The sequence below is a fragment of the Tachyglossus aculeatus genome, chromosome 19 (assembly GCF_015852505.1).
Source record: "Tachyglossus aculeatus isolate mTacAcu1 chromosome 19, mTacAcu1.pri, whole genome shotgun sequence".
NCBI lineage: Eukaryota > Metazoa > Chordata > Mammalia > Monotremata > Tachyglossidae > Tachyglossus > Tachyglossus aculeatus.
This window is the reverse complement of record NC_052084.1, coordinates 15,104,700-15,119,185: the sequence shown is the minus strand read 5'-3', so window position 1 is coordinate 15,119,185 and position 14,486 is coordinate 15,104,700. Positions and strand designations below refer to the sequence as shown.

Here is a 14,486-nt window from a genome sequence, read left to right as displayed (position 1 = left end):
ACTAAGCGCTTGGGAAGTCCAAGTTGGCAACATCTAGAGACAGTCCCTACCCAACAGTGGGCTCACAGTCTAAAAGAAGACTGTGAGCCCCCCGTGGGACAACCTGATCACCTTGTACCCTCCCTGGCGCTTAGAACAGTGCTTGGCACAGAGTAAGCGCTTAATGCCATCATCATCATTATTATTATAGAGCTATAATTCCATTTATTCCGATGGTATCGACACCCGTCTACTGGTTCTGTTTTGTCGTCCGTCTCCCCCTTCTAGACTGTGAGCCCATTGTTGGGTAGAGACCGTCTCTATCCGTTTCCCAAGCGCTCAGTACAGCGCTCTGCACACAGGAAGCGCTCAATAAATACGACTGAACGAATAAATGGACCCGGAAAACGTCGGGGAGCGGGCCGAGGGGTGGCATCGGTGATTTTATTTTGTTAGTATGTTTGGTTTTGTTCTCCATCTCCCCCTTTTAGACTGGGAGCCCACTGTTGGGTAGGGACTGTCTCTAGATGTTGCCAATTTGGACTTCCCAAGCGCTTAGTCCAGTGCTCTGCACATAGTAAGCGCTCAATAAATACGATTGATGATGATGATGATGATGTCAAACAGCCCAGTCCTCCCCTTCCCCCCACCCCCACCGGACGCCCCCAAATCCTGGCTCTCCCGACCCCACCCCCACCCCCGCCACTGCATGCACCCACCTTCGGGTGGGAGATTTCCCTTGATCTTCTTCCCGAAAACCAGGCTCTGCAGAGATCTCCCCCGCCCCGCCTCACCCCCAAGCAGGGTCCGGGAGGCCAGAGTCTGTGCACAAAATGATACATTTATTGAAAGAGTATTTTTCCTTATTTTTTTTTTTTTTAATACAAAAGAAAGCTCTGTACATAGGACTGGGATCACATCCACAACTCCCTGGCCGGCAGCCAGAGATGTAGGAACCACGGACACCCGACACGCGCCCCCCCCCCCCAACACGCACACGCACGCACACACGCAGGCACATGCTCGCACAGACACGCACACACACGCGTACACACGCGCCCAGAGCCACCGGGGAGGGGCTCCGCTACACCCGGCGACCCTTCCTCCGCTTGGCGGGTGGGGAAGGCGAGGGGGCACCTGCCGCTCGCCCGAGGGCAGGACACTTCGCTAACCTGAGTCCCCAACTTCTTCCAGCCCCGGGAAGGTGGTAAAGGGGAGGGGGGCAGCCACAGATTGACCGGATTTCACCCTTCGTCTAACGCTCTGCCCCCGAAAATCCGGGAGAGGCGGCGGGGGAGCGGGTGCGGGGCCGACGTGGCAGGGATGAGCCGTGCCCGCCGGGCCGCGGGTGTGAAATGCCCGGGCGCACGCTCTCCCTGTCCTTCCCAAGTCCTGATCTCCTCCCCACCACCCTCGTCTCCCAGGAAGCGCCTCCGGCACGACAGCTCGAAGGTCAATAGTCGGGAAGACACCCCAGTCGCCCGCCCGTCTGCCCGTCCCCTACCCGGCAAGGGGGTAGGGGTTGGGGGGCGGGGGGGGGGGGGGGATTTTGGGGGTCGGTGGGGGCACGGCCCCTGTAAGAATTACATAAATACTGAGTTACACTTAGAAAAATAAAGTCATTTTCTTCAAGGCTTTTTGTCTTTTAATTTAAAAAAGTTACAGTAGCTGCTCACTCCCTGGAGAGCTGCCCCTCTCTCTGGCTCCCTGTCGCCTAACCGCGTCACCCTACGGGGGGCTGCCCCCCGCTGCCACGGACCCCCTTCCCGTCGCCCGACACACACCGCCACCACCACCACCACCACCCCCCGCCCCCCGCACTCACTGCAACTTCAGTCCCGGGCAGCCGAGGGTCCGGCACGGATGGATGCGGATGCCCGCTCCCCCGGCCCCCCGTAGCCGGGGCATCCTCTTCCGTCCGGAAACAGTCTCGCTAGCACGAAAGGGCAAAAACGGGCCCCGGGTCGGTGGCGACCCGGCCTCCCCCGCGCCGAGGACCCGGGCTTACGGGGCCCCGGGTTCCCGGCAGGCCGGTGGGGGAGCGGGGCCGGTCGGGTCGGGCCCCGCCGGTACCGGAGAGCCCGGCCTCGGCTCTGGGAGGGGAAGTGGGGGGTGGAAACGAGGAAAAAACACCGTTTTTAAAAAAAAAAAAGTTAAATATTTTAAAAATATATATTTATAGATTTGTTTTCACTTCGTCTCCTCAAAAGGTTCCAAAAAAAAAAAAAAAAATCAACCCTAAGTCAAGCAGCGGGGAGCGGGGAAGGAGGGCGGGCGCCCCTCTCTCCCCGTCCGGGAGCCCCGGCCGGCGCCGGGGCACGGCGGCCCGGGCCCGTCCGCCGGCCGCGGGCGGCGGGACGGGACGCGGGGAAGGGCGGACGGCTTTCCGGCGGCAACCTGAGGGGCGTTTCTCGTCCAGCCTGCGGCAGAGACGGCTCCGGCCCGCGGACGGCGGGAGGCCGGGGCCCGGGAGGGGCGGGGGGGACGGCGGCGGGGGCACCCGAGGGACCACGGGGCCCGTCGGGGGAGGTAATACTCGTGGCAAACAGCGAGCCAAGCCGGAGGGGGAGGGAGGGGAGGGGAAAGAGGGGAAGGAGACGCGGAGTCGGGGTCAGGCCGGGCCCGTTTCTTTGGCTGGAGCGGGAGGGCTCAGTCCCGGGGGCCGCCGGCCTTCCCCTGCCTCCCTCCCGCGGCCCGTCGACGTGTGTGTGAAGAAAACGTGAAAAAGGCAACAATAAATAAGTGACGCCGTCCGCCTGTCCATCGTCCCGTCGGTCCAGGGCCGCTCACTCGCTCTTGGTGCTGTGTGTGGCGTCCAGGTTCACCACCTGTAGCTCCGTCAGGTTGCTGCTGCTTCCCGCCTGCTGCCCGATCACGGCCATCTGGGGGGGGGCGGGCGGGGAGGAGCGGAGGTGAGGGGGGGAAGGGCCGAGGTGGAGGGCCGGGGGAGCCCCGGACCCCCAAAGGGAGGCGCGGGGTGACCGCAACTACCCACCTGGTGAAGCTGGACGGCGGAGACGGGGATCTGCACGGTCCCGGACGGAGCCGTCAGGAACACCTGAGGGACGCCGCCTGTGCCGCCGGAGAAACGGGGGGTGGGGGGGGTCAGGGTTTGGGGGTGGGGGGTCTCCTCTCCCGCCTCCCCTCCCGGCATCCCCCTCACCTTGCTCCTGGACCTGCCCGTGAGAGACCTGCATGGCAGAAGGCGCCTGCGAGAAGGCGTTGAGCACGGCGAGGCTGCCGTCGGCCAGCCCCGAGGTGGGCGCGTACATCAACGTGTGGGAGCTGGGATACATCATGTGGCCGCCCACCGTCGTGGGCACCGACGACGTCATGATGGTGGCCGGCAGCGTCACTGGCAAACACGATCGGTCACGTTCATTGAGCGCTTACCGCGTGCGGGGCACCGCGCTGAGCGCTCGGGAGAATCCGCTACGACAGAGCGGGCGGACACGTTCCCTGCCCACGAGGAGCTCAGACGGGCAGCCGTCACGGCGAGGGTTGGGGCCTCTGTCTCCTCACGCTGCCCATCGCTCCCGATGGGCACCTCGCCTAGCTGGGGGTGGGCTTCCTCTCCCACCCCCCCACGACATCTCCACAGACCGTGCCCGTTACCCCCAACCGTCTGCCGGTTGCGGTGATGGCACCCAGAAGCCCGGTCGCCAAAGAACCGCTCGACCGGCGCCCCGAATTCCAGCCGTCCAAACTGACCCGTTTTCCGGTCCTTCCGCAGAACGGGTAGGCGCTCCCGTCGGAGCACCAGACTCCATCCCGTTTGGTTCTCTAAACATTGGTTTTATCTGCTCGGGACGGGCAGGGAAGGTGTTTGCTAAACCCCCGTCCGTCCGGTTCTCTAAACGTTGGTTTTATCTGCTTGGGATGGGCAGCGAAGGTGTCCGCTAAACCCCCGTCCGGTTCTCTAAACATTGGTTTTATCTGCTCGGGACAGGCAGGGAAGGTGTCCGCTAAATCCCCGTCTGGTTCTCTAAACGTTGGTTTTATTCATTCATTCACTCAATCGTATTTATTGAGCGCTTACTGTGTGCAGAGCACCATACTAAGCGCTTGGGACGTACAAGCTGGATCTGCTCAGGTAGGACAGGGAAGGTGTCTGCTAAATCCCTGTTCGGTTCTCTAAACTTTATCTTAGAACAGTGCTTTGCACACAGGAAGCGCTTAATGAATGCCATCATTATTATAATTATTCTCCGGGCCTCAGTTCCCTCACCTGTAAAATGGGGATGAAGGTGTCTGCTAAATCCCCATCTGGTTCTCTAAACTTTATCTTAGAACAGTGCTTTGCGCATAGTAAGCGCTTAATGAATTCTATCATTATTATAATTATTCTCTGGGCCTCAGTTCCCTCACCTGTAAAATGGGGATGAAGACTGGGAGCCCCCCGAGGGACAACCTGATCACCTTGTAATCTCCCCAGCGCTTAGAACAGTGCTTTGCATGCTTGCGACGGGCAGGGAAGGGGTCTGCTGAATCCGCTGCGCTGCGCTCCCCCCAACCGCGTAGTACGGAGCTCTGCGCGGAGCAAGCGCTCAGTGACTCCGATCCGTCTGGACCGGACTCGCCGACGGGGGCCCTCAGAGGAGCGGCTTTGGGCAGAGGGCGCGTTCCGGAACGACGGGAAGTTGGGGGGGGCGGGGATTGGGAGATGCCCGGGGTCTTACCCGCGCCGCTGGAGGAGGTCTGGGTGAGGTCTGAGCTGCTGTCGCTGGAGGGGGAAGCCTGCTGAGGGGCCTGGTGCACCTGGATGGCCTGAACCGGGACGTGCTGGGCCACCGCTCCACCTGCTAGGAGAAGGAGCCGTCCTGCCACTCCGGTCCCGGGCAATCCCTCCGTCCTCTCCGACTCACAGGGCCTCGCCGGTCCCTTCTGGCCTCTGCCCGCCCCGGGCCCCGTCTCTCGGGCTCCCATCCCCGCCCGGCCCGGCGCTGACCCGTCAGGGACACTATCTGGCCTCCGGCCGAGGCGGGGAAGCAGAAGACTGTCTGCTGTCCCTGCTGCAGCGGGGGCGAGGGGCTCGGCTGGCTAGACAGGGCCGGGGGGTGTGGTTGTAACTGACCGAGCGGGATGGCGGGGGTCCCGGCGGGGAGGGGCGTGCCCGCCGACGGGACACGAACTCTGCATCAGGCCCGGCCCCGCCCCCGGGACTGGCGCCGGTGCGCGGGTGAGGGAGCGGGCGGCGGACGCACCGGGCATCAGGGTGAAGCTGGTGGGCAGCTGCATGAGGCCTCCGGAGGAGACGGGGCCGCTGGCCGCGTTCTTCAGCACGGTCCCGTTGGCGCTGCTGACGGCACTGGGGCTGACGCTGGCGGACACGGGGGCCAGGTAGTTGGTGATGGGGAACGAAGGCCCGCCGCTGACCTGCATGGTGGTGGAAGTGCTGGGCGCCGTCTGGATGGTCGAGGTGGTGCCCGGCAGGTTGGTGATGGTGAAGGCGGGCTTCAGGGTGTCCTGCGGAGCGGGGCGAAGGAGTGAGGCGGCGGCGGCGGCGGCGGCGGGGGGATCCCGCCCCTCCAAAACGGGAGGCCAGTTTCGGTGGTCGGTCCGGCCGGCGCTCACCGCGGGCAGGGCACCGGGCTAAGCGCTCGGGACAGCACGAGCTAACCACGAAACGGCCGAGCTCCCCGCCCACAGCGAGCTCGGAGTCTACGGTCCTCTCCCCCCCCGCATCCCCGGCTAGGTCTGGGCCCGGAGGTGGAGGCCGAGTGCCAACCGTGGCTCGGTGGAAAGAGCCCGGGCTCGGCAGTCGGCGGTCGTGGGTTCTAATCCCCGCTCCGCCCCTTGTCCGCTGGGTGACCTCGGGCAAGTCACGTCACTTCTCCGGGCCTCAGTCCCCTCATCTGTAAAATGGGGATGGAGACTGTGAGCCCCACGGGGGACAACCTGACGACACTGTATCTACCCCGGCGCTCGGCACATAGTAGGCGCTTGGCAGATACCAACGTTATTATTACTAACACCCCTCATTCGTTCATTCATTCAATCGAACTGATCTAGCGCTTACCGTAACAGACACCAACGTTATTATCACTAACACCCCTCATTCGTTCATTCATTCAATCGAACTGATCGAGCGCTTACCGTAACAGACACCAACGTTATTATCACTATTATTAACACCCCTCATTCGTTCGTTCATTCAGTCGTACTGATCGAGCGCTTACCGTGCTGAGCGCTTGGGGAGTACGAGTCGGCAACAGAGGGAGAGGCTCTGGTCCCTAGCCAGTAACGGGAACCCTGTCCAAGTGCTGGCCTCAATTTAGAGTTAATCCTCCCTCCCCCAACTGGGTAGAGAACGGGGCTGGCGGGATAGAGGCTGTCGGCTCTCCCCATCACCCGCCCCCCTCCCCCAACCTCACTAAACCGGGAAGCGGGGGAAGAGCCGGGGCCCGGACGGACCCCGGGAGGGGAGGGAAGGGGGAAGGGGTTTGCCAACCCTCCTGGCCCGCGGCCACCGACCGCCTGAAGCGTTGCCACGGCAAGTCGCGGTGCCCCTTCCGAATGGAGGGCTTCGCCGGGGGGGTGGGCCGGCCTCATTGGCCTCGTCTGGCCCCTCCGACCCCGGAGAGGGCCGGCGGGGCGGAGGGGAAGGGGGCTGGGCCGAGGCGACCGAGCGGCGGCCCGGGGAGCCGGGCGACAGCTGGAGGGAGGAATGCGGAGGGCCTGCCAGGCCGGCGGCTGCCCGGCGGGAGGAGCTGGCCTTATATGGACACGGAGGCCGCACGCTTATCAATGGGCCGAGGACGGCGGGCACCTGTCCCCCCCGGGAGCCGGGGGGGGACTCTTCCTCAGCTGCCCGCCCCCCGGGGAGGAGAGGCGGGCGGGGGCCGCGGGGCCGGGCCGGGAGGCAGGGCGGGCCTACCTTGGTCTCCCCGCTGCTGTCAGACTCGGACACCTGGTAGGTGAGGTCGGTCTCCTCGAAGCCCGTGGCGCTCATGCGCTGGTCGGTGGTGGGGTCGGAGCGGGGCGGCGAGTCGGGGGAGTTGAGGCAGGTCTGGATGAGGGCCTTGCCCGTCTCGCTCGTGATCATGGGCTGCAGCTTGCGGGTGGCGAACGTGTACACGTGGCCCGTCTCGCTGGCCACCAGGAGTAGCACCTGCGTTCCCGTCAGGGTGGACAGCTCGTAGGCCTGGAGGCGGGAACGGGGCAAGGGGTGAGGGCGGGGGGGGGGGGATCAGCGGGGAGCCGCGCTCCAGAAACAGCATCGACTGATTGTGAGGGGTGCGGGGCCGGGGACAGAAGGACCCAATCTGACTCCGGGCACCGTCCCGCCACATCCCTGCCGGCAAAACGCAATCAAGCTCCTCTCTGTAATAATAATAATAAACGGCACTTATTAAGCGCTTACTATGTGCAAAGCGCCGTTCTAAATGCTGGGGAAGTTACAAGGTGATCAGGTTGTCCCACAGAGGGCTCACAGTCTTCATCCCCATTCTCCAGATGAGGGAACTGAGGCCCAGAGAAGTGAAGCGACTTGCCCAAAGTCACACAGCTGACAATTGGCGGAGCCGGGATTTGAACCCATGACCTCTGACTCCAAAGCCCGGGCTCTTTCCTTCTGTCTCTCTCTGTTTCTCCCCTCTCTTCTGCAGAGCCTAGAGAAGGGGGTTGCGGCACCTCCACTCCCACCTGCCCTTCATTCACTCATTCAATCGTGTTTATTGAGCGCTTACTGTGTGCAGAGCGCTGTACTAAGCGCTTGGGAAGTCCAAGTTGGCAACATATAGAAACGGTCCCTACCCAACAGTGGGCTCACAGTCTAGAAGTCACAGGCCATCTCCCACCCCCGCACCCTCCACGTGTCCCACCTGCAACCGACCTTCAGGGCCCAGTGGCCCCGGGGCTCTGATCGTGTTGCCAGGGTTGTGTGGTTGTATGTTGCCAATTTGTACTTCCCAAGCACTTAGTACAGTGCTCTGCACATAGTAAGCGCTCAATAAATACGATTGATGATGATGATGGAAACAGCCCTGGGCAGACAGCCGTGCCCATCCTCAGGAGCAAGCCCACCCCCTCCCCAGGTACTGCTCTTGGCCTCAATAATAATGATAATAATAATAATTGGCATTTGTTAAGCACTTACTATGAGCAAAGCACTGTTCTAAGCGCTGGGGAGGATACAGGGTGATCAGGTTGTCCCACGGGGGGCTCACAGTCTTAATCCCCATTTTACAGATGAGGGAACTGAGGCCCAGAGAAGTGAAGTGACTTGCCCAAGATCACACAGCAGACATATGGCGGAGTCGGGTATCAAACCCATGACCTCTGACTCCAAAGCCCGCGCTCTTTCCACTGAGCCACGCTGCTTCAAGTCCCCGGCACTGTAGTTGACCCCACCACCAAGTTGAGGGAAGGAAGGGACTGGGCCCAGCTGCCTTGGCGCACTGGATAATAATAATAATAATGATGGCACTTATTAAGCGCTTACTATGTGCAAAGCGCCGTTCTAAGCGCTGGGGAGGTTACAAGGTGATCAGGTTGTCCCACGAGGGGCTCACAATCTTAATCCCCATTTTACAGTTGAGGTAACTGAGGCCCAGAGAAGTGAAATGACTCGCCCAAGGTCACACAGCTGACAACTGGCGGAGCCGGGATTCGAACCCATGAACTCTGACTCCAAAGCCCGGGCTCTTTCCGCTGAGCCCTGGACGCTGCCTACCCAGAACCACGGCGGCTTGACGTCGGAGGCCCCGCGGCTCACCCCTTCTCTCCCCTACCGCCCGCCGTTCCCCGGGTGGGGCTGGGGGTGTGGGACCCGGGTACCCTTCATACCACCTCGAACCCGCCGCCCTCCCGGGGCCACCTAGTCGGTCGATGCTATTTACTGAGCGCTGACCGTGTGCAGAGCTCGGGAGAGGACAACGGGATACTTGGGAGACATTCCCTGCCCACACCGGGCTTCCAGTCCATCATCATCATCAATCGTATTTATTGAGCGCTTACTGTGTGCAGAGCACTGTACTAAGCGCTTGGGAAGTACAAATTGGCAACATCTAGAGACGGTCCCGACCCAACAGTGGGCTCACAGTCTAAAAGTCCAGAGAAGTCCAGAGAAGGGGACTCCACGGTAGCCGGCGCTGACCCCCGGCCAGGGGAGGGAATCCTACTCCGACCCTTCTCACCCCCAAGGCCTCGAGCTTCTTTCCCAACCCGGATGCCGGGGGATCCAAGCAGCCTTTCTTGGCACGGCTCCCCGCCCCCGACTCCCACCGTCCCACCATCATCATCATCATCAATCGTATTTATTGAGCGCTTACTATGTGCAGAGCACTGTACTAAGCGCTTGGGAAGTACAAATTAGCAACATATAGAGACAGTCCCTACCCAACAGTGGGCTCACAGTCACCACTACTACGCTCCCCACTGGACCACCAAACTTTGGGAGAGACTCCCCCCCCGTTGTCCCCCACCCTCGCCTGCTCAGCTCCGTGTGGGGAGCCCCAGACCCCTCAAACTGAAAGCCCCTACCTCCGTGCAGTCACATGGACCCCCAAATCCTCTTCCCTCCAACCCCTGACAACCAGGAAGGCTCTTCCCTTTCCCACCTCCGGGTCCCTCGCTCCCTTCGAACGGGAATCCGGCTCTTCCTGGGGGATGCCGAGGGGAGGGTCCTTTCCTAATCTCCAATCTGCAGACCTCGAACTCAAATCCCTCACAACTCCAGGGACCGACTCAGGGCGATGGGCGGCTTCGTGGGCCGTGCAAGGGATTCGTACTTACTGAGCGCTTACTGTGCGCAAGCGCCGCACTAAGCGCTTGGGAAGTGCAAACCGGCAACACATACAGACTCTCCCTACCCCACAGTAATAGTAATAATGGTATTTGTTAAGTGCTTACTATCATCATCATCAATCGTATTTGTTGAGCGCTTACTGTGTGCAGAGCACTGTACTAAGCGCTTGGGAAGTACAAATGTGCCCAGCGCTCTTCTAAGCGCTTGGGAAGTACAAATGTGCCCAGCGCTCTTCTAAGCGCTTAGCAAGGTCATGGGGCTGTCCCACGTGGGGCTCACAGTCTTCACCCCCATTTTCCGGGTGAGGGAACTGAGGCCCAGAGAAGTTAAGTGGCTTGCCTAAAGTCACACAGCTGATAAGCGGAGGGGCCGGGATTAGAACCCACGACCTCCGACCCCCAAGCCAGGGCTCTTGCCACGGAGCCACGCTGCTTCTCGACCAGCCCGATTCATTCGATCGCATTTACTGAGCGCTGCCTGCATGCAGAGCGCTGGACTAAGCGCATGGGAAGGACAAATGGGCGACGGATAGGGACGGTCCCTACCCCACCACGGGCTCCCAGGCTAGAGGGGGGAGACCAACATTCATTCAACTGTACTTACTGAGCGCTTCCTGTGTGCAGAGCACTGTGCTAAACGCTTGGGAAGGACCAATGGGAAATAGATAGAGGCGGTCCCGACCCACCAACGGGCTCCCAATCTAGAAGGGGGGCCCGAAACTCATTCACTCATTCAATCGTACTTATTGAGCGCTTCCTGGGTGCAGAGCACTGGACTAAGCGCTTGCGAAGGGCCCATGGGCACCAGATAGAGATGGTCCCGACCTACCAACGGGCTTCCAGTCTAGAAGGGGGGGGGGGAGGGACGGACCAACACTCATTCACTCGTACTTACTGAGCGCTTCCTGTGTGCAGAGCACTGGACTAAGCGCTTGGAAAGGCCCAATGGGCACCAGATAGAGACGGTCCCTCCCCACCCACGGATTCCCAGTCTAGAGGAGGTAAACAGACACTCATTCGTTCATTCAGTCGTACTTATTGGGCGCTTCCTGTGTGCACAGCACTGGACTAAGCGCTTGGGAAGGCCCAATGGGCACCAGAGACGGTCCCTCCCCACCCACGGGCTCCCAGTCTAGAGGAGGAAGACGGACACTCATTCATTCATACTTATTGGGCGCTTCCTGTGTGCAAAGCACTGCGCTAAGCGCTCGGGAAGGCCCAGTGGGCACCAGATAAGAGACGGTCCCTCCCTACCCACGGACTCCCAGTCTAGAGGAGGAAGAGGGACACTCGTTCACTTATTGGGTGATTCCAGTGTGCAAAGCACTGCGCTAAGCGCTCGGGAAGGCCCAATGAGCAGCAGATAGAGCCGGCCTGACCCACCGACGGGCTCCCAGTCTAGAGGAGGGAGACGGCCACTCTTTCACTCCCACTTATTGGGCGCTTCCTGTGTGCAAAACACTGCACTAAGCGCTCGGGAAGGCCCAATGGGCACCAGATAAGAGACGGTCTCTCCCCACCCACGGGCTCCCAGTCTAGAGGAGGAAGAGGGTCACTCTTTCACTTACTGGGCGCTTTCTGTGTGCAAAGCACTGCGCTAAGCGCTCCAATGGGCACCAGATAAAAGACGGTCCCTCCCCACCCACGGGCTCCTAGTCTAGAGGAGGATGAGGGTCACTCATTCACTTACTGGGCGCTTCCTGTGTGCAAAGCACTGCGCTAAGCGCTCGGGAAGGCCCAGTGGGCAGCAGATGTAGCCGGTCCTGACCCAGCGACGGGCTCCCAGTCTAGAGGGGGGAGACAGTCACTCACATACTTATTGGGCGCTTCCTGTGTGCAGAGCACTGCGCTAAGCGCTTAGGAAGGCCCGATGGGCAGAAGATGATAGATAGAGCCGGTCCTGACCCACCGACGGGCTCCCAGTCTAGAGGAGGGAAACGGACACTCACATACTTACTGGGCGCTTCCTGTGTGCTAAGCGCTCGGGAAGGCCCGATGGGCAGCAAATAGAGCCAGTCCTGACCCACCGACGGGCTCCCAGTCTAGGGGAGGGAGACGGCCACTCATTCACTTATTGGGCGCTTCCTGTGTGCAAGGCACTGCGCTAAGCGCTCGGGAAGGCCCAACGGGCAGCAAATAGAGCCGGTCCTGACCCACCGATGGGCTCCCAGTCTAGAGGAGGGAGACAGACACTCACATACTTATTGGGCGCTTCCTGTGTGCTAAGCGCTCGGGAAGGCCCAACGGGCAGCAGACAGAGCCGGTCCTGACCCACCGACGGGCTCCCAGCCTAGAGGAGGGAGACGGGCTCTCACTGACATCGACTCCTACTTATTGGGCGCTTCCTGTGTGCAAAGCGCTCGGGAAGGCCCAACGGGCAGCAGACAGAGCCGGTCCTGACCCACCGACGGGCTCCCAATCTAGAGGAGGGAGACGGACACTCATTCACTTATTGGGCGCTTCCTGTGTGCAGAGCGCTGCGCTAAGCGCCCGGGAAGGCCCAACGGGCAGCAAATAGAGCCGGTCCTGACCCACCCACTGGCTCCCAGTCTAGGGGAGGGAGACGGACACTCATCCACTCCTACTTATTGGGCAATTCCTGTGTGCAAAGCGCTCGGGAAGGCCCAACGGGCAGCAGATAGAGCCGGTCCTGACCCACCGACGGGCTCCCGGTCTAGAAGAGGGAGACGGACACTCACATACTTATTGGGCGCTTCCTGTGTGCTAAGCGCTCGGGAAGGCCCGATGGGCAGCAAATAGAGCCAGTCCTGACCCACCGACGGGCTCCCAGTCTAGAGGAGGGAGACAGACCCTCAGTCACTTATTGGGTGCTTCCTGTGTGTAAGTAAAGCCCTGCGCTAAGCGCTCGGGAAGGCCCAAGGGGCAGCAGATAGAGCCGGTCCTGACCCACCGACGGGCTCCCAGTCTAGAGAAGGGAGACGGACACTCATTCACTTATTGGGCGCTTCCTATGTGAAGAGCGCTGCGCTAAGCGCTCGGGAAGGCCCAATGGGTACCAGATGTAGCCGGTCCTGACCCACCCACGGGCTTCCAGTCTAGAGGAGGGAGACGGGCCCTCACTGACATCGACTCCTACTTATTGGGCGCTTCCTGTGTGCAAAGCGCTCGGGAAGGCCCAACGGGCAGCAAATATGTAGCCGGTCCCGACCCACCGACGGGCTCCCGGTCTAGAGGAGGGAGACGGACACTCACATACTTATTGGGCGCTTCCTGCGTGCTAAGCGCTCGGGAAGGCCCAACGGGCAGCAAATATGTAGCCGGTCCTGACCCACCGACGGGCTCCCGGTCTAGAGGAGGGAGACGGACACTCGTTCACTTATTGGGCGCTTCCTGCGTGCAAGGCACTGCGCTAAGCGCTCGGGAAGGCCCAACGGGCAGCAAATAGAGCCGGTCCTGACCCACCCACGGGCTCCCAGTCTAGAGGAGGGAGACGGACACTCATTCACTTATTGGGCACTTCCTATGTGAAGAGCGCTGCGCTAAGCACTCGGGAAGGCCCAATGGGTACCAGATGTAGCCGATCCTGACCCACCCACGGGCTTCCAGTCTAGAGGAGGGAGACGGGCTCTCACTGACATCGACTCCTACTTATTGGGCGCTTCCTGTGTGCAAAGCGCTCGGGAAGGCCCAACGGGCAGCAAATATGTAGCCGGTCCCGACCCACCGACGGGCTCCCGGTCTAGAGGAGGGAGACGGACACTCATTGACTCCTACTTATTGAGCGCTTCCTGGGTGCAAAGCGCTCGGGAAGGCCCAGCGGGCAGCAAATATGTAGCCGGTCCTGACCCACCGACGGGCTCCCAGTCTAGGGGAGGGAGAAGGACACTCACATACTTATTGGGCGCTTCCTGCGTGCTAAGCGCTCGGGAAGGCCCAACGGGCAGCAAATATGTAGCCGGTCCCGACCCACCGACGGGCTCCCAGCCTAGAGGAGGGAGACGGGCCCTCACTGACATCGACTCCTACTTATTGGGCGCTTCCTGTGTGCAAAGCGCTCGGGAAGGCCCAACGGGCAGCAAATATGTAGCCGGTCCCGACCCACCGACGGGCTCCCGGTCTAGAGGAGGGAGACGGACACTCACATACTTATTGGGCGCTTCCTGCGTGCTAAGCGCTCGGGAAGGCCCGACGGGCAGCAAATGTGTAGCCGGTCCCGACCCACCGACGGGGTCCCGGGCCCTCCTTGAGTCCTACTTCTTGGGCGGTCCCCGTGCGCGGCCGAGGCCCTCCGTCCCCCCACCCCGGCCCTCCCGGGGCCCCCCACCGGGCACCTTCTTCATGATGCCGGTCTTTCTCTTGCTGAAGGTGGTGTAGCGGCGCAGCTTGTTGTCGATGAACTCCATCTTGATCTTCACCCGCCCGCGGGTCTTCTTCCCGGGCTTGGCGCCGCTGACGGCTCCGCCTCCGCCGCCGGTTCCTCCTGCTCCTCCTCCGGGGCCGAAGGCGGCGGCGTTGGCGGCGTTGGCGGCGTTGGGCTCGGGTCCGCCGGCCCCGGGTCCCTCCATGTCGGCCAGGCCTCGCTTGGGGCCCCGGCGGTCGGGCCCCGGCCCCGGTCCCGGCGCGGGCCCGGGCTCCTCGTCGTCGCCCGAGTCGGAGTCGCCCTCGCTGCCGCTGTAGGGGGGCCCCGCTCCCGGGGGCCCCACCGGGGCCGCCTCCCGTTCCAGGCGGGCCGGGCCGCCCGAGGCGCGGGGCAGGCCGGCCCCCGGGGCCGCCGGCCCCCGGGCCTGGCTGGGCAGCAT

The 14,486-nt window shown here is 61.8% G+C and overlaps 1 protein-coding gene across 1 annotated transcript; it reads right to left on the bottom strand.

The window, feature by feature from the left end:
* Positions 1 to 2,343: 2,343 nt before the first annotated feature.
* On the bottom strand, positions 2,344 to 14,486 carry SRF (serum response factor). Its single transcript, XM_038760857.1, has 7 exons — positions 14,019 to 14,486; positions 6,857 to 7,123; positions 5,184 to 5,445; positions 4,659 to 4,778; positions 3,143 to 3,334; positions 2,975 to 3,051; positions 2,344 to 2,861 (listed from the first exon to the last, which is right to left on the bottom strand). Exons 1-7 carry the CDS (start codon positions 14,484 to 14,486, stop codon positions 2,766 to 2,768), a joined length of 1,482 nt encoding a protein of 493 aa, XP_038616785.1. The 3' UTR covers positions 2,344 to 2,765.

Excerpts from the sequence above, each read along its gene's own strand:
- SRF (XM_038760857.1), bottom strand. The coding sequence starts at position 14,486 with ATGCTGCCCAGCCAGGCCCGGGGGCCGGCGGCCCCGGGGGCCGGCCTG. Across the intron at positions 4,779-5,183 it reads CAGCTTCACCCTGATGCCCG|GTGGAGCGGTGGCCCAGCAC; the intron begins GTGCGTCCGCCG and ends TTCTCCTAGCAG. Across the intron at positions 3,335-4,658 it reads GACCTCCTCCAGCGGCGCGG|TGACGCTGCCGGCCACCATC; the intron begins GTAAGACCCCGG and ends CGTGTTTGCCAG.